The sequence below is a fragment of the Coregonus clupeaformis genome, chromosome 28, assembly GCF_020615455.1.
Source record: "Coregonus clupeaformis isolate EN_2021a chromosome 28, ASM2061545v1, whole genome shotgun sequence".
NCBI classification, from domain to species: Eukaryota; Metazoa; Chordata; class Actinopteri; order Salmoniformes; family Salmonidae; genus Coregonus; species Coregonus clupeaformis.
In genome coordinates, this window is record NC_059219.1 from 27049045 (window position 1) to 27076434 (window position 27390).

At 46.0% G+C, this 27390-nt stretch overlaps 1 protein-coding gene across 3 annotated transcripts in view; it reads right to left on the bottom strand.

The window, feature by feature from the left end:
• Positions 1 to 10168, bottom strand: part of LOC121543404 (protein arginine N-methyltransferase 8-B) — a 29416-nt gene extending 19248 nt beyond the window's left edge. Inside the window, exons 1-2 of one of the 3 annotated variants that reach the window (XM_041853244.2) lie at positions 9496 to 10168; positions 8454 to 8678 (exon numbers count right to left, since the gene is read on the bottom strand). In XM_041853244.2, coding sequence (XP_041709178.1) covers positions 8454 to 8678; positions 9496 to 9561 — 291 coding nt within the window. In that variant the 5' untranslated portion in view covers positions 9562 to 10168. The remainder of the gene's footprint in view (positions 1 to 8453; positions 8679 to 9495) is intronic. The other 2 variants (XM_041853245.2, XM_041853246.2) reach the window with 2 other exon arrangements.
• Positions 10169 to 27390: the final 17222 nt, after the last annotated feature.

The window sequence follows — 27390 nt, forward strand, 5'->3', positions numbered from 1 at the left end:
TGAGGTCCTCTGTAGCTCAGTTGGTAGAGCATGGCGCTTGTAACGCCAGGGTAGTGGGTTCGATCCCCGGGACCACCCATACGTAAAAATGTATGCACACATGACTGTAAGTCGCTTTGGATAAAAGCGTCTGCTAAATGGCATATTATATTATATTATTGAGCAGGGGGACCTTGCGGGCGCTGCAGGATTTCAGTCCTTCACGGCGTAGTATGTTACCAATTGTTTTCTTGGTGACTATGGTCCCAGCTGCCTTGAGATCATTGACAAGATCCTCCCGTGTAGTTCTGGGCTGATTCCTCACCGTTCTCCTGATCATTGCAACTCCACGAGGTGAGATCTTGCATGGAGCCCCAGGCCGAGGGAGATTGACAGGTCTTTTGTGTTTCTTCCATTTGCGAATAATCGCACCAACTGTTGTCACCTTCTCACCAAGTTGCTTGGCGATGGTCTTGTAGCCCATTCCAGCCTTGTGTAGGTCTACAATCTTGTCCCTGACATCCTTGGAGAGCTCTTAGGTCTTGGCCATGGTGGAGAGTTTGGAATCTGATTGATTGATTGCTTCTGTGGACAGGTGTCTTTTATACAGGTAACAAGCTGAGATTAGGAGCACTCCCTTTAAGAGAGTGCTCCTAATCTCAGCTCATTACCTGTATAAAAGACACTTGGGAGCCAGAAATCTTTCTGATTGAGAGGGTGTCAAATACTTATTTCCCTCATTAAAATGCAAATCAATTTATAAAATGTTTTACATGCATTTTTGTGGATTTTTTTGTTGTTATTCTGTCTCTCACTGTTCAAATAAACCTACCATTAAAATTATAGACTGATCTTTTTTTTGTCAGTGGGCAAATGTACAAAATCAGCAGGGGATCAAATACTTTTTTCCCTCACTGTATATACTGCATTCTATTCTATAATATTCTACTGTGTCTTAGTCCATGCCGCTCTGTCATTGCTTGTCCATATATGTATATTTTCTTAGATTCCATTCCTTACAAGTTTTGTGTGTATTAGGTATATGTTGTGAAATTGTTAGATATTACTTGTTAGATATTACTGCACTGTCGGAGCTAGAAGCACAAGCATTTCGCTACACCCGCTATAACATCTGCTAAACACGTGTATGTGACAAATACAATTTAATTTGATTTGACAACTGTGTGGAGTTTGGAGTTTGTGACAGCAACTATGTCAGCTGATTACAGTATTGTAGATACTATGTCCTGGGATTTCCTATGATCTTCTATGTAGAAGAACCCCTTACCTTCTAACAACTATTGTGGGGCTTGTGAGTGTCATATAGCAAAACATATTTTCATAGATAGGTTTTAATGGTTTGTAGCTCAAACCATTCTGACTCTACACTACGTTTTTGTATAAAAGACCCGGCCCCAGACCCTTTCGGGATCCGCCCTTTTCTCACAAACACAGCTCTAGCTCAGCCCCCATTAATCACACAGACTAATGGTGTCTACGGATGCAGAAGAAATAGACAAATCCAAGGCAGTATTTAGGCCGAATCGCTGGCACAGGCTCTTTAAAAAGAGGTAGGTCTATAACGAAACCCTGCTGGGATTATCTGATACCCATCTCTCTAAACCCATTCACACACACACGTACACACACACGCACACTCACACATTTTATCGGGGGCAGTTCTGTTCTTGGGTCTGCTTTGCATTCAGACAGTAACCTGACCCACATGCTAAATAAGGACCTCGACAGAAACACATTTTAGGTTGTTCCCTTTCTCTCTTTTTAGTTTTAGGCTACCTAGACCATAGATCACTATCTGGGGTATGAGTCTGACACTTTAATAGATCACTATGTAGGGTATGAGTCTGACACTTCTATAGATCACTATGTAGGGTATGAGTCTGACACTTCTATAGATCACTATGTAGGGTATGAGTCTGACACTTCTATAGATCACTATGTAGGGTATGAGTCTGACACTTTAATAGATCACTATCTGGGGTATGAGTCCGACACTTCAATAGATCACTATGTAGGGTATGAGTCTGACACTTCTATAGATCACTATGTAGGGTATGAGTCTGACACTTTAATAGATCACTATCTGGGGTATGAGTCTGACACTTCAATAGATCACTATGTAGGGTATGATTCTGACACTTCAATAGATCACTATCTGGGGTATGAGTCTGACACTTCAATAGATCACTATCTGGGGTATGAGTCTGACACTTCAATAGATCACTATGTAGGGTATGAGTCTGACACTTCAATAGATCACTATCTGGGGTATGAGTCTGACACTTCAATAGATCACTATGTAGGGTATGAGTCTGACACTTCAATAGATCACTATCTGGGGTATGAGTCTGACACTTCAATAGATCACTATGTAGGGTATGAGTCTGACACTTCAATAGATCACTATCTGGGGTATGAGTCTGACACTTCAATAGATCACTATGTAGGGTATGAGTCTGACACTTTAATAGATCACTATCTGGGGTATGAGTCTGACACTTTAATAGATCACTATCTGGGGTATGAGTCTGACACTTCAATATATCACTATCTGGGGTATGAGTCTGACACTTCAATAGATCACTATCTGGGGTATGAGTCTGACACTTCAATAGATCACTATCTGGGGTATGAGTCTGACACTTCAATAGATCACTATCTGGGGTATGAGTCTGACACTTCAATAGATTACTATCTGGGGTATGAGTCTGACACTTCAATAGACTTTTTCCACATTCTGTTGTGTTACAATATTCAAAAATATGCATCCTGTTTGCAAAAAGGCACTAAAGTAAATTGTCTAAAAATGTGGCAAAGAAATTAACTTTATGTCCTGAATACAAAGCGTAATGTTTGGGGCAAATCCAACACAACACATCACTAAGTACCACTCCTCATATTTTCAAGCATGCATGATGTTATGGGTATGCTTGTCATCGGCAAGGACTGGGGAGTTTTTTTAATGATAAAAATAAACGGAATAGAGCTAAGCACAGGCTAAATCCTAAAGGAAAACCTGGTTCAGTCTGCTTTCCAACAGACACTGGGAGATAAATTCACCTTTCAGCAGGACAATAACCTAAAACACCAAGGCCAAATATACACTGGAGCTGCTTACCAAGACGACATTGAATGTTCCTGAGTTGCCTAGTTGCAGTTTTGACTTAAATCGGCTTGAAAATCTATGGCATGACTTGAAAATGGCTGTCTAGCAATGATCAATAACCAACTTGACAGAGCTTGAATAATTTTTTTAAGAATAATGTGCAAATATTGTACAATCCAGGTGTGCAAAGTTCTTCGAGTCTTACCCAGAAAGACTCACAGCTGTAATCGCTGCGAAAGGTGATTCTAACATGTATTGACTCAGGGGGTTGAATATTTATCTAATCAAGATATATTAGTGTTTTATTTTTCATAAATTTTTGTACAAATGCATTTTTCTTCCACCTTCACATTACAGATGATTTTGTGTGGATTGTTGACAAAAAACAACAACAATTAAATCCATTTAATCCCACTTTGTAACACAACAAAATGTGGAAAAGGGTGTGAATACTTTCTGAAGGCACTATATCTACATCATGGATGAGTCTCCCACCTACCTACCTCATGGATGAGTCTCCTACCTACCTACCTCATGGATGAGTCTCCTACCTACCTACCTCATGGATGAGTCTCCTACCTACCTACCTACCTACCTACCTCATGGATGAGTCTCCTACCTACCTACCTCATTGATGAGTCTCCTACCTACCTACCTCATGGATGAGTCCCCTACCTAACTACCTACCTCATTGATGAGTCTCCTACCTAACTGCCTACCTCATGGATGAGTCTCCTACCTAACTACCTACCTTATGGATGAGTCTCCTACCTAACTACCTACCTCATGGATGACGCTCCTACCTAACTACCTACCTCATGGATGAGTCCCCTACCTACCTACCTACCTACCTACCTCATGGATGAGTCCCCTACCTAACTACCTACCTCATGGATGAGTCTCCTACCTACCTACCTACCTACCTAATGGATGAGTCTCCTACTTAACTATCTCATGGATGAGTCTCCTACCTACCTACCTCATGGATGAGTATCCTACCTACCTACCTACCTACCTACCTCATGGATGAGTCCCCTACATGCCTACCTCATGGATGAGTCTCCTACCTAACTACCTACCTCATGGATGAGTCTCCTACCTAACTACCTACCTCATGGATGAGTCTCCTACCTACCTGCCTCATGGATGAGTCCCCTACCTACCTACCTCATGGATGAGTCTCCTACCTACCTACCTACCTCATAGATGAGTCCCCTACCTAACTGCCTACCTTATGGATGAGTCTCCTACCTACCTACCTACCTACCTACCTACCTACATCATGGATGAGTCCCCTACCTAACAACCTACCTCATGGATGAGTCTCCTACCTACCTACCTACCTCATGGATGAGTCTCCTACCTAACTACCTACCTCATGGATGAGTCTCCTACCTACCTACCTCATGGATGAGTCTCCTACCTAACTACCTACCTCATGGATGAGTCTCCTACCTACCTGCCTCATGGATGAGTCCCCTACCTACCTACCTACATCATGGATGAGTCCCCTACCTAACTACCTACCTCATGGATGAGTCTCCTACCTAACTGCCTACCTCATGGATGAGTCTCCTACCTAACTACCTACCTTATGGATGAGTCTCCTACCTAACTACCTACCTCATGGATGACTCACCTACCTAACTACCTACCTCATGGATGAGTCCCCTACCTACCTACCTACCTACCTCATGGATGAGTCCCCTACCTAACTACCTACCTCATGGATGAGTCTCCTACCTACCTATCTACCTACCTACCTAATGGATGAGTCTCCTACTTAACTATCTCATGGATGAGTCTCCTACCTACCTACCTCATGGATGAGTATCCTACCTACCTACCTACCTCATGGATGAGTCCCCTACATGCCTACCTCATGGATGAGTCTCCTACCTAACTACCTACCTCATGGATGAGTCTCCTACCTAACTACCTACCTCATGGATGAGTCTCCTACCTAACTACCTACCTCATGGATGAGTCTCCTACCTACCTGCCTCATGGATGAGTCCCCTACCTACCTACCTCATGGATGAGTCTCCTACCTACCTACCTACCTACCTCATAGATGAGTCCCCTACCTAACTACCTACCTTATGGATGAGTCTCCTACCTACCTACCTACCTACCTACCTACCTACCTACCTACCTACCTACCTACCTACCTCATGGATGAGTCCCCTACCTAACTACCTACCTCATGGATGAGTCTCCTACCTACCTACCTACCTACCTACCTACCTACCTACCTACCTATCTACCTACCTACCTACCTCATGGATGAGTCTCCTACCTAACTACCTACCTCATGGATGAGTCTCCTACCTACCTACCTCATGGATGAGTATCCTACCTACCTACCTACCTACCTACCTACCTACCTACCTCATGGATGAGTCCCCTACATGCCTACCTCATGGATGAGTCTCCTACCTAACTACCTACCTCATGGATGAGTCTCCTACCTAACTACCTACCTCATGGATGAGTCTCCTACCTAACTACCTACCTCATGGATGAGTCTCCTACCTACCTGCCTCATGGATGAGTCCCCTACCTACCTACCTCATGGATGAGTCTCCTACCTACCTACCTACCTACCTCATAGATGAGTCCCCTACCTAACTACCTACCTTATGGATGAGTCTCCTACCTACCTACCTACCTACCTACCTACCTACCTCATGGATGAGTCCCCTACCTAACTACCTACCTCATGGATGAGTCTCCTACCTACCTACCTACCTACCTACCTACCTACCTACCTACCTACCTACCTACCTCATGGATGAGTCTCCTACCTAACTACCTACCTCATGGATGAGTCTCCTACCTACCTACCTCATGGATGAGTATCCTACCTACCTACCTACCTACCTACCTACCTACCTACCTCATGGATGAGTCCCCTACCTACCTCATGGATGAGTCTCCTACCTAACTACCTACCTCATGGATGAGTCTCCTACCTACCTACCTCATGGATGAGTCCCCTACCTACCTCATGGATGAGTCTCCTACCTACCTACCTACCTCATGGATGAGTCCCCTACCTAACTACCTACCTACCTACCTTATGGATGAGTATTCTACCTAACTACCTACCTCATGGATGAGTCTCCTACCTACCTCCCTACCTACCTCATGGATGAGTCTCCTACCTAACTACCTACCTCATGGATGAGTCTCCTACCTACCTGCCTCATGGATGAGTCCCCTACCTACCTACCTCATGGATGAGTCTCCTACCTACCTACCTACCTACCTCATAGATGAGTCCCCTACCTAACTACCTACCTTATGGATGAGTCTCCTACCTACCTACCTACCTACCTACCTACCTCATGGATGAGTCCCCTACCTAACTACCTACCTCATGGATGAGTCTCCTACCTACCTACCTACCTACCTACCTACCTACCTACCTACCTACCTACCTACCTACCTCATGGATGAGTCTCCTACCTAACTACCTACCTCATGGATGAGTCTCCTACCTACCTACCTCATGGATGAGTATCCTACCTACCTACCTACCTACCTACCTACCTACCTCATGGATGAGTCCCCTACCTACCTCATGGATGAGTCTCCTACCTAACTACCTACCTCATGGATGAGTCTCCTACCTACCTACCTCATGGATGAGTCCCCTACCTACCTCATGGATGAGTCTCCTACCTACCTACCTACCTCATGGATGAGTCCCCTACCTAACTACCTACCTACCTACCTTATGGATGAGTATTCTACCTAACTACCTACCTCATGGATGAGTCTCCTACCTACCTCCCTACCTACCTCATGGATGAGTCTCCTACCTAACTACCTACCTCATGGATGAGTCTCCTACCTAACTACCTACCTCATGGATGAGTCTCCTACCTAACTACCTACCTCATGGATGAGTCTCCTACCTACCTACCTCATGGATGAGTCTCCTACATACCTACCTACCTCATGGATGAGTCCCCTACCTAACTACCTCATGGATGAGTCTCCTACCTACCTACCTACCTACCTCATGGATGAGTCTCCTACCTAACTACCTACCTCATGGATGAGTCTCCTACCTAACTACCTACCTCATGGATGAGTCTCCTACCTAACTACCTACCTCATGGATGAGTCTCCTACCTACCTACCAACCTACCTCATGGATGAGTCTCCTACCTACCTACCTACCTACCTACCTACCTCATGGATGAGTCTCCTACCTACCTATCTACCTTCCTACCTCATGGATGAGTCCCCTACCTAACTACCTACCTCATGGATGAGTCCCCTACCTACCTACCTACCTCATGGATGAGTCTCCTACCTGTTTACCTCATGGATGAGTCTCCTACCTGCCTACCTCATTGATGAGTCTCCTACCTCCCTACCTCATGGATGAGTCTCCTACCTACCTACCTACTTCATGGATGAGTCTCCTACCTACCTACCTCATGGATGAGTCCCCTACCTGCCTACCTCATGGATGAGTCTCCTACCTACCTACCTCATGGATGAGTCTCCTACCTACCTACCTACCTCATGGATAAGTCTCCTACCTATCTACCTCATGGATGAGTCCCCTACCTGCCTACCTCATGGATGAGTCTCCTACCTACCTACCTCATGGGTGAGTCCCCTACCTACCTCATGGATGAGTCCCCTACCTGCCTACATCATGGATGAGTCCCCCACCAACCTACCTCATGGATGAGTCCCTTACCTACCTAACTCATGGATGAGTCCCCTACCTACCTTCCTACCTACCTCATGGATGAGTCCCCTACCTACCTCATGGATGAGTCCCCTACCTACCTACCTCATGGATGAGTCCCCTACCTACCTCATGGGTTAGTCCCCTACCTACCTCATGGATGAGTCCCCTACCTGCCTACATCATGGATGAGTCCCCTACCTACCTCATGGATGAGTCCCCTACCTACCTCATGGATGAGTCCCCTACCTACCTACCTCATGGATGAGTCCCCTACCTACCTACCTCATGGATGAGTCCCCTACCTACCTCATGGGTGAGTCCCCTACCTACCTCATGGATGAGTCCCCTACCTGCCTACATCATGGATGAGTCCCCCACCTACCTACCTCATGGATGAGTCCCTTACCTACCTAACTCATGGATGAGTCCCCTATCTACCTTCCTGCCTACCTACCTCATGGATGAGTTCCCTACCTACCTACCTCATGGATGAGACCCCTACCTACCTACTTCATGGATGAGACCCCTACCTACCTTCCTACCTACCTACCTACCTCATGGATGAGTCCCCTACCTACCTACCTCATGGGTGAGTCCCCTACCTACTTCATGGATGAGACCCCTACCTACCTCATGGATGCCAAAGTGGGCGTAGGAGTCAAAGTAGTAGTCCTGTGATGTCATTTCCTCCGGGTTGAGCAGCTTTGCCATCTTGCCGCGCCCGGGGCAGGTGGGCAGGGCCGCTACATGGGGTGTATGTGGAGGGTGCGGCACATGGTGGACGGTAGGCACAGGTTTGGGCAAGGAGGCGGGTTGAAAGGACTGGGACTGGGGGGCAGTGATGGTACGCTGCTGCTAAGAGAGAGGAGGGGGTGAGGCAGAGAGAAATAGGGAATATGAAGATAGAGAGAAAGGTAGGGATAGAGAAAATAAAGACAGACAGAAATAAAGATAGACAATGTGGGAAGGGATGGGAGAGAGAGAAAGAGAGAGAGAGAGAGAGAGAGAGAGAGAGAGAGAGAGAGAGAGAGAGAGAGAGAGAGAGAGAGAGAGAGAATTAGGGACAGACAAAATTGAGTGAAGGTGTATTTGAAGAGAGTATGACATTTTAACATTGTCAGAGAAGAGCAACAGAACTGGATCTGTTTGCTGTAAGAAATCGCTTTCAATACAGTGCACCTTGATGCAAAACAATTTGTTATAGCATTAAATGGCAAAATGTGCTATTTACAAATACAGTGAATTACTTAGAATGCATTGGAGGTCACTTGGTAGGCTAGATTACATCATGTTACGCATCTACCCGTTTTCAGATCAGCAGGAGTCCATGCTACAGATTGTGCTGAACGGATAGTGGAATCAGCACCAAGGACAGCGCACCCACTAACCACTACAGATCATTTATACATCGCATATCTTTGCAACTGTAATATTTTAACGGGACATATGCCATATCAATTTACAAAAACAACTAAACGTAGTATGTGTCTGCATTGCTTTTTACAGACACCAGTAGTCGATACAATCTTGATTACTTCAAAACTGACAAAGACAATACAAAATAAATCAACAGAACCATCATTAATTTATTATTATCGATTATATCAATATAACGAAATATTTTGACCAGCATATGTCACTCCTTGGATCATTTAACAGCGAACTGACATACCTCAGAATTGTCCGGCTCCGCCATTTTTCTCCGAAGGAGCAGGCAACGCGAGTGCCTCAGTCCCATATGAGCCAACGAGATTTCTTCAACCCAGGGAGGGAAATTTTTTATATAAAATAAACTTAGTAGCTCTCTTTCAATGAGCTAGAATTGTTTTCCCTTGATTGACTATAATAAATGATTCAAACATTTAATATTTTAGGCTAAATACCAATTTATTGTTACCCCCCTAAAAAGTTATCACGCTTATCTAAAACGTTTGTTTCACATCGATAAAAACGACAGGTATCCATTCTGTAAAAGTTACAGGTGGTTCCTATAGTGGCACTTAGGCATCAATTGCACCCCGAATTAACCTTCCTCTCTCCTCTTGCGCACTGCAACATATGCCTATGATGCAAGCAAACGAGACCAAAATGACAGTAGTCCACGTTAGGAAAATAAATCCTCATACTCCGCTCCCCCTCAACAGTTGTTTGCCACATCTATCAACATATCTCACAAGTCCTTGGCTTGAAATCTCCTTTGCATTGGCATTTCTTTTCCAGAAGCCCCATCAGTGATATTTATATTCGGAGAAGGTTGCGCTATCCTCCGTTTGACTTGGCTACGTTCCCATGTCAAAAGTTGAACTTGACTATTGAGTTGGAGCTTCATTAAGGTTTTACAGGCAGTCAAGCACCCGTTTTTCCAAGAACCGGGTCGTGATCAGACGTTATAAATCGGGGCCTCCCACGCACCAGATGCCTCTCTTCACCTTCACACCAGATTTCCCGCCAGAATATAGAGCAATACTGTATATAGCCGACCAATTGCCGTGCTTCTAGACTTTCGCAGGATTCCCCACCGTGCATGGCAATTCTTATGAGCACGCAAGTGTCTGTACCTTTGCAGCATATGTTTTCCCCCCCATACTGTATCTAGTCTACTTTATATGCGCCATGACCTTGAAGACAAGTTCTAGCTAACCTACTTTCGTAATTAACACAAGAAAGGCCTTAAATAATTTGGGGCAAAATGGATCGAAACTGTGCGTAATTTTCCTAAATTATTTGAATGACTCTTGACACTCTCACAGGTGTGCCATTTGATCTTAAATTTGAACATTTGTGAATGATTTAATTTGCATATTCATTGCAAAGTTGGAAATCTAATCGCCTACAGGTGTTTAGTTTATTTCCCTAAAGTGTCCTTATGCGTAATGAGCACTTGGATCGCGGTACAATAATTGCGCTTTTACGCAAGTGGAGGTTGTGAAGATAAATCACCTAGGCGACTCGGTGTCATTTTGTCATTACCGCCAAGATTCACTAACGATTAAGGAATCTCCTCAAAAGTTTGTCGTGTATTGCAATTTTAATGCACTGCAATTTCAAAATATTAAATCTTTATGATTGATGGGCTACACATACTGAATTGAGTATCCTCCTTTATCATATGTTTAGCGTTACACTGACTGACCTCAGAATCAGAAAACGTTATTGCCATGCAACAAATGTTATTATTTCTCTTGGTGTTTTACAAAGAATCATCCAAATAAACAGCAACGATTTTTCTATCTTATATATTCATATAATAAAACAGAAAACAAGTAAAAGTCCAGCAATTAAACGCTGCATATTTGCACAAACAGCCTTGTATTTCAACACTAAACTGTGATTCTTGCAGACACATTATGTAATATCCGCAAAACACCTTTTGACTAAGTGTCTCTCGACTAAAGCGAAATCTCGTTCTAGAGCAGATGCCTAGAGCCTGTTCCTGATTATAGATTGAGGAGGTGTGAGTTTGTTAGGCAGCTATAGCAGCTTCCCCCACATTACCACTGCCTGCCTGCCTCCCACTTCCCTGCTTGTGTAATGCCTTAACAGTGGCAGCTGCTGATGGAAACTGGGGAGCCATGCTTCCATTCCCAGATGGTGAGAATGGTAATTCACAAGTGCGGAAGTACACACACACACGCATCAAAACATATTCAAATAAATATTCTTTAGGCCATTTAAAACAAGAATACATACAGTATGAAAATGTATGCACTCACTAACTGTAAGTCGCTCTGGATAAGAGTGTCTGCTAAATGACTAAAAATGTAAAATGTAAAAAAAAATAACACAAGGACAAAACCCTTGAGGACAGAAATTGTCCATCCTCCGTGTACAAATGTGCTTTCTTTAACAGTCACATGCATGAGCATTATCAGCTGGTTGTAATCAAGGACACCAGCCCATGCAACACCCTCAAGGACACACACACACAGCAGTGGGTGGAAATAGCCTTGAGCAGCTTTTTGGTAGAAGTACCAGTAAGTCTGTATACCATGAGAGGGAGTGGGTAATGGACTATCACTGATTGCTTTTTACAAGGTTCACAAACGTTGAGGAAATAAGTATTAACGATTGCATTAGTATGAAAATCATTGTTAGATGATACCTCAAGTCTGCACTCTGATAGTGATATACATAGCAGTAGCATTGTTGCTACAATAGTAGTGTCACGATTCTCTAAAGCAGAACCCAGAAGCAGACCAGGACAAGGTGAGTAGACAGAAGGGGAGTATTTATTTAACGACTCAAATGTGGAAGCAGGATAATTCAGGAGACGGAGCGGGCAGCAGAGGTGAGTTGGTGGAAGTGAATAGGCAGATCCAATGATGTTACAGAACCCACCGATGACCAGGCAAGGGTGGAGTGAATGTTCCGGGATAATAACTGTAGACAGAGTAAACGGAGGTAAGTACACGGCAAGCAAAAAGTACAAAACAACTAAACTAACTCTAGAAAACTTGAAGCTGATACGCTGACACAACATACTGTTCATGGCTAACGATCCGGCAGGGAATGGTTGTCAGGTCAGAGCTTATGAAGTGAAGAGGTGATGATCAGGACCAGGTGTGCAGATAGCTGATGAGATGCAGGTGCGGGTAATCGAGAGATCTCCCGCCTAGCTTCGTCGCCCGGCAACCAGACAGGGTGCGTTCAGGAACCTTCAGGAAACAGACTCCAAGACAGAAAACAGGCAACTCAGGCAGAAACAGACTCAGGAAGCGGGATTCATGACAGTACCCCCCCTCCGACGAACGCCACCGGGCGGACTACCCGGAGCGCCAGGATGGAGGCGGTAGAAGTCACGCAGGAGGTCAGCATCAAGGATCTGACGCCGAGGAATCCAACTCCTCTCCTCAGGACCATACCCCTCCCAGTGCACGAGATACTGGAAACCCTGACCCCGCCGTCTGGAATCCATGATGCGGTGCACCGTGTAGACAGGACCACCTCCAATCATCCGAGGAGGAGGAGGCGGAGGGGGCAGCAGAGGGCTGAGGAGAACAGGCTTGAGGCAGGAGACATGAAAGGTGGGATGGACTCTGAGCGTCCTAGGCAATTTGAGTCGAACCACAACAGGATTAATCACTCTCTCCACCACAAACGGACCAATGAACTTCAGTGACAGTTTCTTCGACTCAGTCCGCAGAGGAAGATCCCGTGTAGCCAACCAGACCTTATCTCCGATGGCATAAGCGGGGGCTGGAATACGGCGACGATTCGCCTGGAGCTGATACTGGTCAGAAACTCTAAGGAGGGCCTTTCTGGCCCGATGCCAAGTCCGGTGGCAATGACGAATGTGGGCCTGGACAGAGGGAACCGAGAGATCCTTCTCCTGAGAAGGAAACAAGGGAGGTTGGTACCCGTACAGGCACTGGAAGGGAGACATCCCAGTGGCAGATGTAGGGAGAGTATTGTGGGCATACTCGACCCAGGGCAACTGAGAGACCCAAGAGGTGGGGTTGGAGGAGACAAGGCAGCGCAGCGTGGACTCCATCTTCTGGTTGACTCTCTCCGACCTGACCATTAGATTGGGGGTGAAATCCAGATGTGAGACTGACTGTAGCTCCAATGGCCAAACAGAAGGACTTCCAGACAGCAGAGGTAAACTGAGGACCACGGTCGGAAACTATGTTACTGGGCAACCCGTGGACCCTGAAAACCTCCCTAACAAGGATCTCGGACGTCTCAGTGGCAGAGGGAAGCTTGGAGATGGGAACAAAGTGGGCGAACTTGCTGAATCTGTCCACAATAGTCCGAATGACTGTTCCCATCAGAAGAGGGCAACCCAGTGACAAAGTCCAGGGCCAGATGCGACCATGGTCGCCGGAGAATAGGTAGGGGATGAAGAAGCCCAGAGCTGGGCTGATTGGTACTCTTATTCTGTGCACAAACTGGACAGGCAGCAACAAACCTCCGGGTATCTTCTCCCATGGCAGGCCACCAAAATCGTCTGCACAGTAACGCCATAGTCCGAGCCACGCCAGGGTGACAAGCCATCTTGCTGGCGTGGGACCATTGGAGGACAGCAGAACGGACAGACTCTGGCACAAACAACCGACCGGATGGACCGTTACTGGGACCGGGCTGCGTCCGAAGGGCCGCCATAACCTCCTCCTCAATCCTCCAAGTAACTGCTCCCACGACGAAGTTCTGGGGAAGAATCGTCTCAGTCTTGGCCCCACTCTCCTCCGTCTTGGAGAACATCCGGGACAAGGCGTCCGTCTTGCCGTTCTTGGAACCAGGTCTGAACGTCAGGGAAAAATTAAAGCGTCCAAAAAACAAGGCCCACCTGGCCTGATGGGAGTTGAAACGTCTAGCCGATTGCACGTAAGCAAGATTCTTGTGGTCAGTCCAGACAAACGGTTCCTCCAAGGCAAGTTTCACCGCGAGAAGCTCCCGGTTACCCACATCGTAGTTTCTCTCCGCAGGCGAAAGCCGACGAGAGTAGAAGGCGCAGGGATGGAGTTTACCGTCAGTGGAGCTACGCTGGGACAGGATGGCGCCAACCACCACATCAGACGCGTCCACTTCTACGACAAACTGACGGGAAGTGTCGGGCTGAGAGAGAATCGGGGCATTGGTGAATCGGTTCTTCAAGTCCAGAAATGCTCGGTCTGCCTCAGGATTCCAACAGAAGGTTCTGGTGCTAGAAGTCAGAGCAGTTAGTGGAGCGGCCACACGGCTGTAATCACGGATAAATCTACAATAGAAATTCACAAACCCCAAAAACCTCTGGAGCTGCAATCTCGTACCGGGCTGGGCCCAATCCAGAACCGCCCGAACCTTCTCTTGGTCCATCTTGATCTCTCCCCTGGAGATGATGTACCCAAGGAAGGATGTAGTGTGGGCGTGAAAATCACACTTCTCTGCCTTCACAAACAGGCGGTTCTCCAATAAACGCTGCAGGACCTGCTTGACATGCTGGACGTGGCTGGAAAGCTTAGAGAAGATGAGAATGTCATACAGGTAAACGAACACAAAAAGACCGATCATATCTCTCAGAATGTCATTCACCATACTTTGTAACACTGCTGGGGCGTTGGTCAGTCCAAACGGCATCACTTGGTACTCGAAATGTCCCATAGGTGTTTTGAACCCAGTCAACCACTCGTCCTCCTTTCTGATCCAGACCAGATGATACGCATTGCGTAGATCAAGCTTCGTGAACACAGTAGCACCCTGTAAAGAGTCGAAAGCAGAGCTCATCAAGGGCAGGGGATACTTGTTCTTGACCGTAATATCATTCAAACCCCGATAATCAATACACGGTTGAAGAGAGCCATCCTTCTTACTCACAAAAAATAATCCTTCTCCCAGAGGTGATGACGAGGGACGAATAAGACCAGCAGCAAGAGACTCCTTTATGTAGGTCTCCAAGGCTTCACGTTCAGGTCGAGAGATACTGTATAAACGTCCCTTGGGAAAGGCAGCTCCAGGAAACAGATTAATCGCACAATCATAAGGTCGGTGGGGAGGAAGTGACAGAGCCTTCTGCTTACTGAACACTTCACCCAAATCGTGATATGTTTCTGGAACCAGGGACAAATCTGGGGGGGCAGAATCACTGACCCGACTGGGAACAGCATCGGAACAGGCAGTCCTAAGGCAGTTAGCATGACATTCAATGCTCCAACTAGTTACCTTACCCGTCACCCAATCGAATGTGGGATTGTGTTCTCTCAGCCAGGGGTCTCCAAGAACCAGGGGAACATGGGGAGAATGCAGAATGAAGAAGGAGATAACCTCTGAATGATTCTCTGACAACAGCATCTTCACTGGTTCAGTCCTCATAGTGATACGTGCCAAAAGACTGCCGTTCAGAGTGGTAGCTTCAATGGCTTTCAGTAATTGCTCCTTGGAAAGCCCCAGCTGTTCCACCAAGTCGGTATCCAAAAAGCTGCCATCGGCACCTGAATCAATAAAAGCGTTGATCGCTAAACTCTGATTCTTGTTCATGAGGGTAGCAGGAAAACGGGGTCTGACAGGGCTAATGAGTGGCTGAAACTGTCTCGCTAAAAGTCCTCCCAAACTTAACGAGCCGGACAGTTTAACGAGCGCTGGGGACAAGTGGAGATGTAATGTCCCGGGCTACCTGTTGGTCTCACGTCTACGTTGGCGCTCTTCCTTGGTTAACCCGTGCCGCCCCACTTGCATGGGTTCCGGATCTGGAGGCAGGACCCCTCCTCTTATCCCGTGTGGTGAAAAATGATCGGCACGTTCTGGTCCACTTCCTGACCTGAATGGTAACCGAGTAGCTGAGTGATTGGACGGCCCCCATTGCTTCTCCCTCCTTCTCTCTCAGACTCTGTTATCCACCCAAATGGATAATGCAACCAAACTGTCCAGGTCACTAGGCTCCGGATGGGAGATCAGCTCATCCTTGAGTTGCTCCGACAACCCCTGATAAAAACATTGCTTGTAGTGACTCCTCATTCCACCCACTCTCCACAGCCAATGTCCTGAATTCAATAACATAGTCTGCTACACTGCAAGCTCCTTGGCGAAGCGAGAACAGACGCTTAGCTGCGTCCTTACCTCGGACTGGATGGTCAAAAAGCCTCCTCATCTCTGCCGTGAACTCCTGGTATGACGCCAGGCAGGTCTCCTGTCGTTCCCATACGGCTGAAGCCCACTCCAGGGCTCTTCCACGCAGCAGTCAAATTACAAAAGCTATCCTGGCCTTGTCTGTGGTGTAAGAGTTGGGCTGCAGATCAAACACCAATCCACACTGCATAAGAAAAGAACGGCATCTTCCCAAATCCCCTTCGTACTTATCTGGCGTCAGAACCTTGGGCTCACGGAAGGGAACAGCTCCAGAAGCGGCAGCAGAGAGGAGTGAAACAGGTGGTGGATTCTCCGCCGGCAAACTGAGCTGAGCCTGGATACTTGTCAGACTGGCAGAAAAGTTCCGAACCGACAACGCTATCTCCTGTAGCGCCGTGCTGTGTTGTCCCAACATCTTCTCCTGATGGGTAATGGCATGGCGAACGGAGTCCAGGTCCGCTGGGTTCATCCTTGGCCGGATCGTTCTGTCACGATTCTCTAAAGCAGAACCCAGAAGCAGATCAGGACAAGGTGACTAGACAGAAGGGGAGTATTTATTTAACGACTAAATTGTGGAAGCAGGATAATTCAGGAGACGGAGCGGGCAGCGGAGGTGAGTTGGTGGAAGTGAATAGGCAGACTGGCCATGGGCTAGCTTATCCTGTGTTCACACAAGCATGTGTTAACCCTGGGCTAAGCTTTAGCTCTGGGTTAAGGATTCACACTTATATTCCAATGTCCTGGGTTAACGGACCAACACAACGGACAAATACAACATGCGACCGGCAAACATTCTATCTCTGCAACTTTTTTCTCTGCATTTATTAACACATTAGTCCCTCTTGCTTCTAGCCAATTATTTTATTTGCAACAGTGATGGTATGTATAAACCTTGCTGTCTGCCTGTCCGACCTCCGGGAACAATGTTTCACTTTTGAAATGCGATTTCGCCCCTGTACAGAGAATGCTGTGCACGGAAGAGACATCAAATCAATCATATTTTATTCCTCACGTTTCGTAAATAAAAGTGAAATGGTTACTTATGGACCCTTCCCAACAATGCATAGAGAAAGAAAATAGAGAAATAATAGAAAAGTAAAACATGTAATAATTAACTATGTAATAATAAATACACCGTAAGTAACAATAACTTGGCTATATACACGCGGTACCAGAGTCGATGTGCAGGGGCATGTGGTAATTGAGATAGATTAGATATGTACATTTAACTAGGAATAAAGTGACAGATAATAAACAGTAGCAGCATGTGATGAGTCAAAACAAGTCAGTGCAAAAAGGGTCAATGCAGATAGTCCAGGTTAGCTATTTGGTTAAAGCTGCAATGTGTAGCCTAACATTTTGGGCGACCAAAAACAAAATCACATAGAAATATGAGGTATACAGCTGTCATCCTCATTGAAAGCAAGTCTAAGAAGCGGTAGATCTGTTCTATGTGCCTATTTTAATGCTTCCTCTTTTTAAGGTTCATTTTTGCATCTTTTACTTTTGGTTTTGTACACCAGCTTCAAACAGCTGAAAATACAATATTTTTAGTTATGGAAAATATATTTCACAGCGGTTTAGATGGTACAATGATTCTCTACACTATACTCCCTTGTTTTGTCACATAAACTGATAACAGGCGAACTATTAGAATTTTAGCAACCATGAAATGGTGGAGAGATTTCGGCATAGTGCATCTTTAACTATTTAACTAACTATTTAGCAGTGTTATGGCTTAGGGGTAGATGCTGTTCAGGGTCCTGTTGGTTCCAGAGAAAACAGTCTATGACTTGGGTAGCTGGAGTCTTTGACAATTGTTAGGGACTTCCTCTGACACCGCCTGGTATAGAGGTCCTGGAAGGCACAGCTGGGAGGAGGTCGTCGGGTAAGTTTGGCTTTATACATAGCTTGGGCTTTGTCGAGTAAGGCTTATACTATGTATTTAGATTGTAGTTAGGTATTGTAGGTAGGTATCGTGGGTTGTTGTGGGTAGTTGTTGTATGTAATTATTGTAGGTTAGTATTGTATTCGGCGGTGCCGGGTGTAGCACGAAGCTAGCTAGCTAGCTAACTCACCACCTGGACTAGCTGGCGAGTAGCTATTAGCAACGGTATAGTTGTTTCACGCCTGAGAGTGCCTGTAATTACGCCAGCTGGCTGCCTGCAATAGTTACATACAATAACTGCCTACCATTCAGCTGTTCTCTAACCTCATTGTCTGAACCGTTAACGTTAGGTAGCAAGTGGCTACTGTGCTTGAAAATTAGCAAGCTTGTTGCAACCTGGATAGCTACTTGTAAACAATAGCTGGAACGACCGAGCGAACAGACGCGAACTGGCTGAGTCAATTCAGTGGCTAGCTTTGCACTTGGCTAGCTAACAGTAGCTGCTAGGGGTAAGTCATAACCTACACTTGTGTTTTGTTTTTTTATATATTGATAGCCCGAGTCGCTCAAGGAATTCGGGACATGGGTGACTAGTTAACGTTAGTTTGGCTCTCTCTGTGTGTTCGTGCCGTGAAAGGGGGGGTTCTTCTTTGTCTGAAAGCAATGGCTAGCTAGTTTGCTAACTATTCTAGCTAACTAACTGGCTGAATAAGTTGATGACGGACTCGCTCAAGCTGTCGGGACTAACCCACAACGTTAGACACGGACACGAACGATCTGCTTGTGTGTTGATACACTGGTGGTTGTTGTGGCTGAGTATTGGCGCTAAACCCTGCTGCTGGAGACCGGCATGCTAGCTGGCTGTGGCGCCTTATGACGAGGTGCCCGGACGTTTTTCACGGAATAATACTGCACCTAGTTAGCTAGCTGAATAAACTAGGTTAGTCTATTCCTAGATAACATTGAACCGCTGTAGTTTACAACAATTATAGTTTCTGAGGTGGAAGTTGGGAGAGTTATATTTGGGAGTTGTGGTGAGGGAGGCCCCGCTCTCTCCTTTCCCAGATGTTTAGTTCATTTTATTCCGATCTCCTCTGCATTATTGTAGCCATCTGCTGCAGCCTGTCAACTATGCCTCTGCCTATCCCTGTTCTCTCCTCTCCGCACAGGCTACACAAACGCCTCACACCGCGTGGCTGCTGCCTCTCTAACCTGGTGGTCCCTGCACGCACGACCCCGTGGAGTTCCAGGTCTCAGGCAGCCTCTGGAACTGCCGTTCTGCTGCCAACAAGGCAGACTTCATCCCAGCCTATGCTACCCTCCAGTCCCTCGACTTCTTGGCGCTGACGGAAACATGGATTACCACTGAAAACACTGCTACTCCTGCTGCTCTCTCCTCGTCTGACCATGTGTTCTCGCATACCCCGAGAGCATCTGGTCAGCGGGGTGGTGGCACAGGAATCCTCATCTCTCCCAAGTGGACATTCTCAATTTTTCCCCCTGACCCATCTGTCTATCTCCTCATTTGAATTCCATGCTGTCACAGTCACTATCCCATTTAAGCTTAATATCCTTGTCATCTATCGCCCTCCAGGTTCCCTTGGAGAGTTCATCAATGAGCTTGACGCCTTGATAAGTTCCTTTCCTGAGGATGGCTCACCCCTCACAGTTCTGGGGGATTTCAACCTCCCTACGTCTACATTTGACTCATTTCTCTCTGCCTCCTTCTTTCCACTCCTCTCCTCTTTTGACCTCACCCTCTCACCGTCCCCCCTACTCACAAGGCAGGCAATACGCTTGACCTCATCTTTACTAGATGCTGTTCTTCTACTAATCTCACTGCAACTCCCCTCCAAGTCTCCGACCACTACTTTGTATCCTTTTTCTCTCTCCCTCTCCTCCAACACTACTCACTCTGCCCCTACACAGATGGTAATGCGCCGTCGCAACCTTCGCTCTCTCTCTCCCGCTACTCTCTCCTCTTCCATCCTATCATCTCTTCCCTCTGCTCAATCCTTCTCCCTCCAATCTCCTGATTCTGCCTCCTCAACCCTCCTCTCCTCCCTTTCTGCATCCTTTGACTCTCTATGTCCCCTATCCTCCCGGCCGGCTCGGTCCTCCCCTCCAGCTCCGTGGCTTGATGACTCATTGCGAGCTCACAGAACAGAGCTCCGGGCAGCTGAGCGGAAATGGAAGAAAACTAGACTCCCTGCAGACCTGGCATCTTTTCACTCCCTCCTCTCTACATTTTCTTCATCTGTTTCTGCTGCTAAGGCCACTTTCTACCACTCTGAATTCCAAGCATCCGCCTCTAACCCTAGGAAGCTCTTTGCCACATTCTCCTCCCTGCTGAATCCCCCCCTCCGCCCTTTCTGTGGATGACTTCGTCAACCATTTTGAAAAGAAGGTTGATGACATCTGATCCTCGTTTGTTAAGTCAAATGAAACACTGCCCTACCTGCTCACACTGCCCTACCCTATGCTTTGACTTCTTTCTCCCCTCTCTCTCCAGATAAAATCTTGCGACTTGTGACGGCAGGCCGCCCAACAACCTGCCCGCTTGACCCTATCCCCTCCTCTCTTCTCCAGACCATCTCCGGTGACCTTCTCCCTTACCTCACCTCGCTGATCAACTCATCCTTGACCGCTGGCTATGTCCCTTCCGTCTTCAAGAGAGCGAGAGTTGCACCACTTCTCAAAAAACCAACACTCGATCCCTCCGATGTCAACAACTACAGACCAGTATCCCTTCTTTCTTTTCTCTCCAAAACTATTGAGCGCGCCGTCTTTAGCCAACTCTCTTGCTATCTCTCTCAGAATGACCTTCTTGATCCAAACCAGTCAGGTTTCAAGACTGGTCATTCAACTGAGACTGCTCTTCTCTGTGTCACAGAGGCTCTCCGCACTGCTAAAGCTAACTCTCTCTCCTCTGCTCTTGTCCTTCTAGACCTGTCTGCTGCCTTTGATACTGTGAACCATCAGATCCTCCTCTCCACCCTCTCCGAGCTGGGCATCTCCGGCGCGGCTCACTCTTAGATTGCGTCCTACCTGACCGGTCGCTCCTACCAAGTGGCGTGGCGAGAAGCTGTCTCCGCACCACGTGCTCTCACCACTGGTGTCCCCCAGGGCTCAGTTCTAGGCCCTCTCCTATTCTCGCTATACACCAAGTCACTTGGCTCTGTCATATCCTCACATGGCCTCTCCTATCATTGCTACGCTGACGACACACAACTAATCTTCTCCTTTCCCCCTTCTGATAACCAGGTGGCGAATCGCATCTCTGCATGTCTGGCAGACATATCAGTATGGATGACGGATCACCACCTCAAGCTGAACCTCGGCAAGACGGAGCTGCTCTTCCTCCCGGGGAAGGACTGCCCGTTCCATGATCTCGCCATCACGGTTGACAACTCCGTTGTGTCCTCCTCCCAGAGTGCGAAGAGCCTTGGCGTGACCCTGGACAACACCCTGTCGTTCTCCGCTAACATCAAGGCGGTGACCCGATCCTGTAGGTTCATGCTCTACAACATTCGGAGAGTACGACCCTGCCTTACACAGGAAGCGGCACAGGTCCTAATCCAGGCACTTGTCATCTCCCGTCTGGATTACTGCAACTCGCTGTTGGCTGGGCTCCCTGCCTGTGCCATTAAACCCCTACAACTCATCCAGAATGCCGCAGCCCGTCTGGTGTTCAACCTTCCCAAGTTCTCTCACGTCACCCCGCTCCTCCGCACACTCCACTGGCTTCCAGTTGAAGCTCGCATCTGTTACAAGACCATGGTGCTTGCCTATGGAGCTGTGAGGGGAACGGCACCTCCGTACCTTCAGGCTCTGATCAGTCCCTACACCCAAACGAGGGCATTGCGTTCATCCACCTCTGGCCTGCTGGCTCCCCTTCCTCTGCGGAAGCATAGTTCCCACTCAGCCCAGTCAAAACTGTTCGCTGCTCTGGCACCCCAATGGTGGAACAAGCTCCCTCACGACGCCAGGACAGCGGAGTCACTCACCACCTTCCGGAGACATTTGAAACCCCACCTCTTTAAGGAATACCTGGGATAGGATAAAGTAATCCTTCTACCCCCCACCTTACCCAACCCCACCCCCCAAAAAAAAAAAAAGTGGTAAAGTGGTTATGCCACTGGCTATAAGGTGAATGCACCAATTTGTAAGTCGCTCTGGATAAGAGCGTCTGCTAAATGACGAAAATGTAAATGTAAATGTAAAAGGGATCTTTGAACAATTATCCACCATCTCACTCTTATGACTTAGTAAAAAGAGGTTGGCTCTAGATCAGGCAGAAAGGGGTGGTGTCTATAGAATGGTAAGCCATTGTTGTACGTTTATCCCTAACAATACCAGTCCTGACGGGAGTATCTCTAAAGCCCTAGTTGGTTTAGATAAACTATCAGCTGAAATGAAGAGCATGGTTGGAATGGAGGGAAACGGACTGTTCTCCTGGTTGGGGGAGTGGTTTGGTAAGTATGCTGCATTGGTGGTTACTGGATTTCTGACCATAGTAGTTGTGTTTCTAATATTAATGTGCTGTGCTGCCTGTATAATTCCTTGTCTGAGAAAGTCTGTTACAGATGTCGTGCATACGGCTGGTATGATGCCCCTCCTAGGGGCTCAAGAAGGAGATGCAGACACTGAGATGATGCTGATTGAGGATGACCCTTGGTTTGCTATTGGTGAGGTGGTGGAGTGACACCCTAGTGGGTGTCTAAAGGGGGAATTAAAATTCCCTGTTTGTGTTTTTATGTTTTATAAATCCATTTTAACTATTGTGAATGTTTGTCTTTCCTTATGTGAAGGTTTGAAGTTCCTGGGTGGCTGGTAGCCAACCTAGTACAAGTTAGGTGTAGATGGAAGGACTGAAGGACTTTTTATTATCATTATTGCCTATTAATAAAAGTGTGATTCTTTTTGTTTGTATTGTATTTTAATGAGTGACACCCTAGTGGATGTCAAAAGGGGGAATCCTACATTTCCCTGAAATTTCTTATTTTGGGTTCACACCCAGCAGGTGTGAAAAGGGGGATTGTGGGGATCTATTCTCTTACAACTAGATGTGATGCCTAGCTTAGAAACAATACATTAATGATTAAACATAATAGGTTTGTGCTGTACTGATATAGATTGTTTAACATAACAAGCTGTGATTAATGTGAGGAACCGTTAGGGGGTAGGCTGAGACAGACTTGTGACTCACACACACACTGCCTCTTTGTTAAACCGCTCAAGGACATGTGTTCTGCTACAATGAAGAAGAACAAACTATGTCTGAGGTTGCTGACTCGAGACAAGTTGTAAAGATAACAACTAATGCCCGGCCACAGTGAAGCGCCAAGGGTCTGGGACCAGCCTGTGCGCCATCGATAGGTTGGGTAAGTTTAAACCACACCCAGCCTCTACTCTGACAGGCCCAGCCTGGAGCAGGAACTATCTCTGTCAGAGTATTAAAGAAGAACCTTGGGTTGAAAAAGTTAGTTCTCTGTCTGCCCTGCGTGGTGTTTCAGTGGGCCCGTATAAAGTGCGGAGAACAAGTATTTGATACACTGCCAATTTTGCAGGTTTTCCTACTTACAAAGCATGTAGAGGTCTGTAATTTTTATCATAGGTACACTTCAACTTTGAGAGACGGAATCTAAAACAAAAATCCAGAAGATCACATTGTATGATTTTTAAGTAATTAATTTGCATTTTATTGCATGACATAAGTATTTGATACATCAGAAAAGAAGAACTTAATATTTGGTACAGAAACCTTTGTTTGCAATTACAGAGATCATACGTTTCTTGTAGGTCTTGAACAGGTTTGCACACACTGCAGCAGGGATTTTGGGATTTTTTTACTTAAAAATCATACAATGTGATTTTCTGGATTTTTGTTTTAGATTCCGTCTCTCACAGTTGAAGTGTACCTATTATAAAAATTACAGACCTCTACATGCTTTGTAAGTAGGAAAACCTGCAAAATCGGCAGTGTATCAAATACTTGTTCTCCCCACTGTATACGAACATCATATTTACCATTCAAGTGTTTGCATTAATTAAAATACTAGTCTATCTTAGAAGACGGGTATTGACCTCTTTTTGTTCCTATGCCAGATTTGAATTGACGCAACTTGACAGGGGCAACTTGACAGACCTAGTCAATGTAACTATTTGTTCAGCACTTTTTAAATGTACATCGACAGAATTCAGAACATGGACCGTTCTTACAGTATTCTCCCTGTACTCCAAGTCAGAACCGTAGGATAAATAAAGGGGGCATAAAAGCAGACAATGAACGCTCTTACAATATTCAATGATTACATTTCTCTAAAACAGGCTATAATCTACATGTGCACCACCAAGTCAGAACAGTAGGCTAAGTTAAGAGGGGGAAAGGGACCAAATTATTAGGGTGAGGCACATGGGCTACTAACAGCTTACTACACAACACACACTTAGTATTACTTTCTTAGCTACAGTAAACATATCTCCCTGACATATTACATCATTATGTAGCAGCATACAATACATTTTTGGACTCACCTTGTTGTTCTGTGCTCACTTGAACAGGAAGGTGCCGCCGCGGACCTTCTTGTGGGTAATATTTTGTCATCAAACTTTGTCATCAGAGTCTGGCATTCTCTGGATTTATGGTGCTTTCAAGACAACTGGGAACTCTGAAAAAAAACAAGGTCGAATCATGACGTCAGTGATCTTCAGGTTGGAGCTCTAGAAAGAGCCCCGAGTAAGATCCCCGAGTTCCCGACTTGGATGACCGTTCAAAACATATTTTCCCAGTCGGAGCTCATTTTTTTTTCAGAATTCCCAGTTGTCTTGAACTCACTGAAGTCTGGCATTTCCCAGTTCCGAGTTTCCAGTTGTTTTGAATGCAGCAAAAGTCATGCTGTATTGACAGCATAGCCAATGTATTCAACCTTTTCTGGCCCATGGTGTTGTATGTGAATGTTTATCATTTTAAGCTTGGAAAGGAGACCCTTAAACCCAGAATTGGACCACACACCCACTCCACTGAATAGCAGGCTATTTATTGCTTTGCAAAGCTTGCAGTTAGCCACTGATTCCTTCCAAACCACTCATTGTTGAATTTGCAATTTCTAACAGTCTTGAAGGATTTCCCACATATGCAGCACTCCATCACTCTCCTTCTTGGTCAAATAGCCCTTACACAGCCTGGAGGTGTGTTTTGGGTCATTGTCCTGTTGAAAAACAAATGGGATGGCGTATCACTGCAGAATGCCCTGAATGACAGGTCACCACTGGTCACACAATGAATACAGAGATGGCGAAAAACAGTGTGAACGTGTCTAAAGTGCATGTTGTGTCCTTTAGGCTTTGAATACACTGACTGCGTTATTGGGAAAATATATGCAGCATCATCTAAATATGTGTGCAACAAAAGTTAAACATTCACCTTCTGCTATCATATCTGTCAACCCGTTTACGCATACAGTTTGACGCATACATTCGATAAATCCAACGTATGCACCACACAGAACGCACTGCAACTGCCTCTGCAACGCAATGCTTCAAGGCAAACGCAGTGTTCCATTGGAAATGAATGTACTACTTCTTCAAAATGCAAAAACTCAGTCAGTGCGTTCGAAGCGTCAGGCACAGTGAGAGGGATTGGACAGTTAGCAATGATCACACAGACGCCACTGTCATTACAGTGAAGCTGACTGAGACACACACACACACACACACACATAAAGACAACCCCCCCCCCCCCTACACACACACACCCTTTACACACAGATAGATAGTGTTTGTTGTCTCCTCTGCCAGTCCTGTCTTTGACTGTGTCTGCTCGACCGTGGCCCGAGCTTGGCCCCTCCTACGAGAAAAGGCATTAAAGAGCTTAGCGGGCTACAAAGGATGGGCGATAAACTAACGACGGTGGAAGGAATGGGAAAGGACAGACAGGCACTGGCGAGGAATATAAATTAGTCGAGTTCTGAGAGAAGGAAGTGTATTTGCGCTGTTTATTTCTCTCTCATTTGAGTTGCCTCCGAGTTTATTTTCAATCTCCAGAGTGTGATTAAAAATCGCCAATTGGCTTCAAACTCAGAGCTGTGATGATCTCCCTCTCATAAACAGTTGCTATGTTCTTTGTGGATTTTGCCCATTAGCTCAGTGAAACACAGAAGCCATGATGGATCATAAAATTCCCCTTCTGTAATGGAGTTTGGGGAGACTGATGTTGCTGTAGCAGGTAAACATCCACACATCCTTTCCTGGTGGCAGTCCATCTATTCCTAATGGATTGTGGGGATTATTGGGTTACTGAGATGAGGTTAGAGGGGAATACACAATAGCCATCCTGTTTGTTAGAAAGGAAGCAATCTGAAGACAATTTATGTGAAAAACTGGGGAGGACATAACATTGAAAAAAAGAAAGGTTGAGTCTGAAAAGAGAGGATCAATATAGACTGGTTCCAGAATCCAGATCTGTTTGGCTGTCATTCCAACTCCAGCGTGACAATGACCTCGTTTCCAAGGCATCACAAACAGATCTAGCTATGATCAAATCAAATCAAATTTTATTTGCCACATGCTCCGAATACAACAGGTGTAGACCTTACAGTGAAACGCTTACTTACAAGCCCATAACCAACAATGCAGTTTTAAGAAGAAAAAAAGTGTTAAGTAAAAAATAGATAAGTAAAAACTAAAAACAATGCAATAGTCCGGGTAGCCATGATTAGCTGGGGACAATGCAAATAGTCCGGGTAGCCATGATTTGCTGGGGACAATGCAAATAGTCCGGGTAGCCATGAATAGCTGTTCAGGAGTCTTATGGATGGGGGTAGAAGCTGTTAAGAAGCCTTTTGGACCGGGTAGGCTTGTAGTCATAAACAATTATGATAGCCCCCCTCTATTGTTTTGTAGTCAATTAATATATGGGAAAGATTAAAGGCCTACAAATCTGTCACTATGACATTTGGGCAATTATTTGCCAATTAACCAAGCTATTCGACGACAAATTCAACTGGAGGCCTCTCACACAAGCTATTTCCCTCACATACATGTTATATCTAGCCTAGTTGTAGAAGAACGGACATCTGCACAGTTTCACATTGAACATCACTCTGTCGTTTAATGACATGTGCCACGCATTCTGAC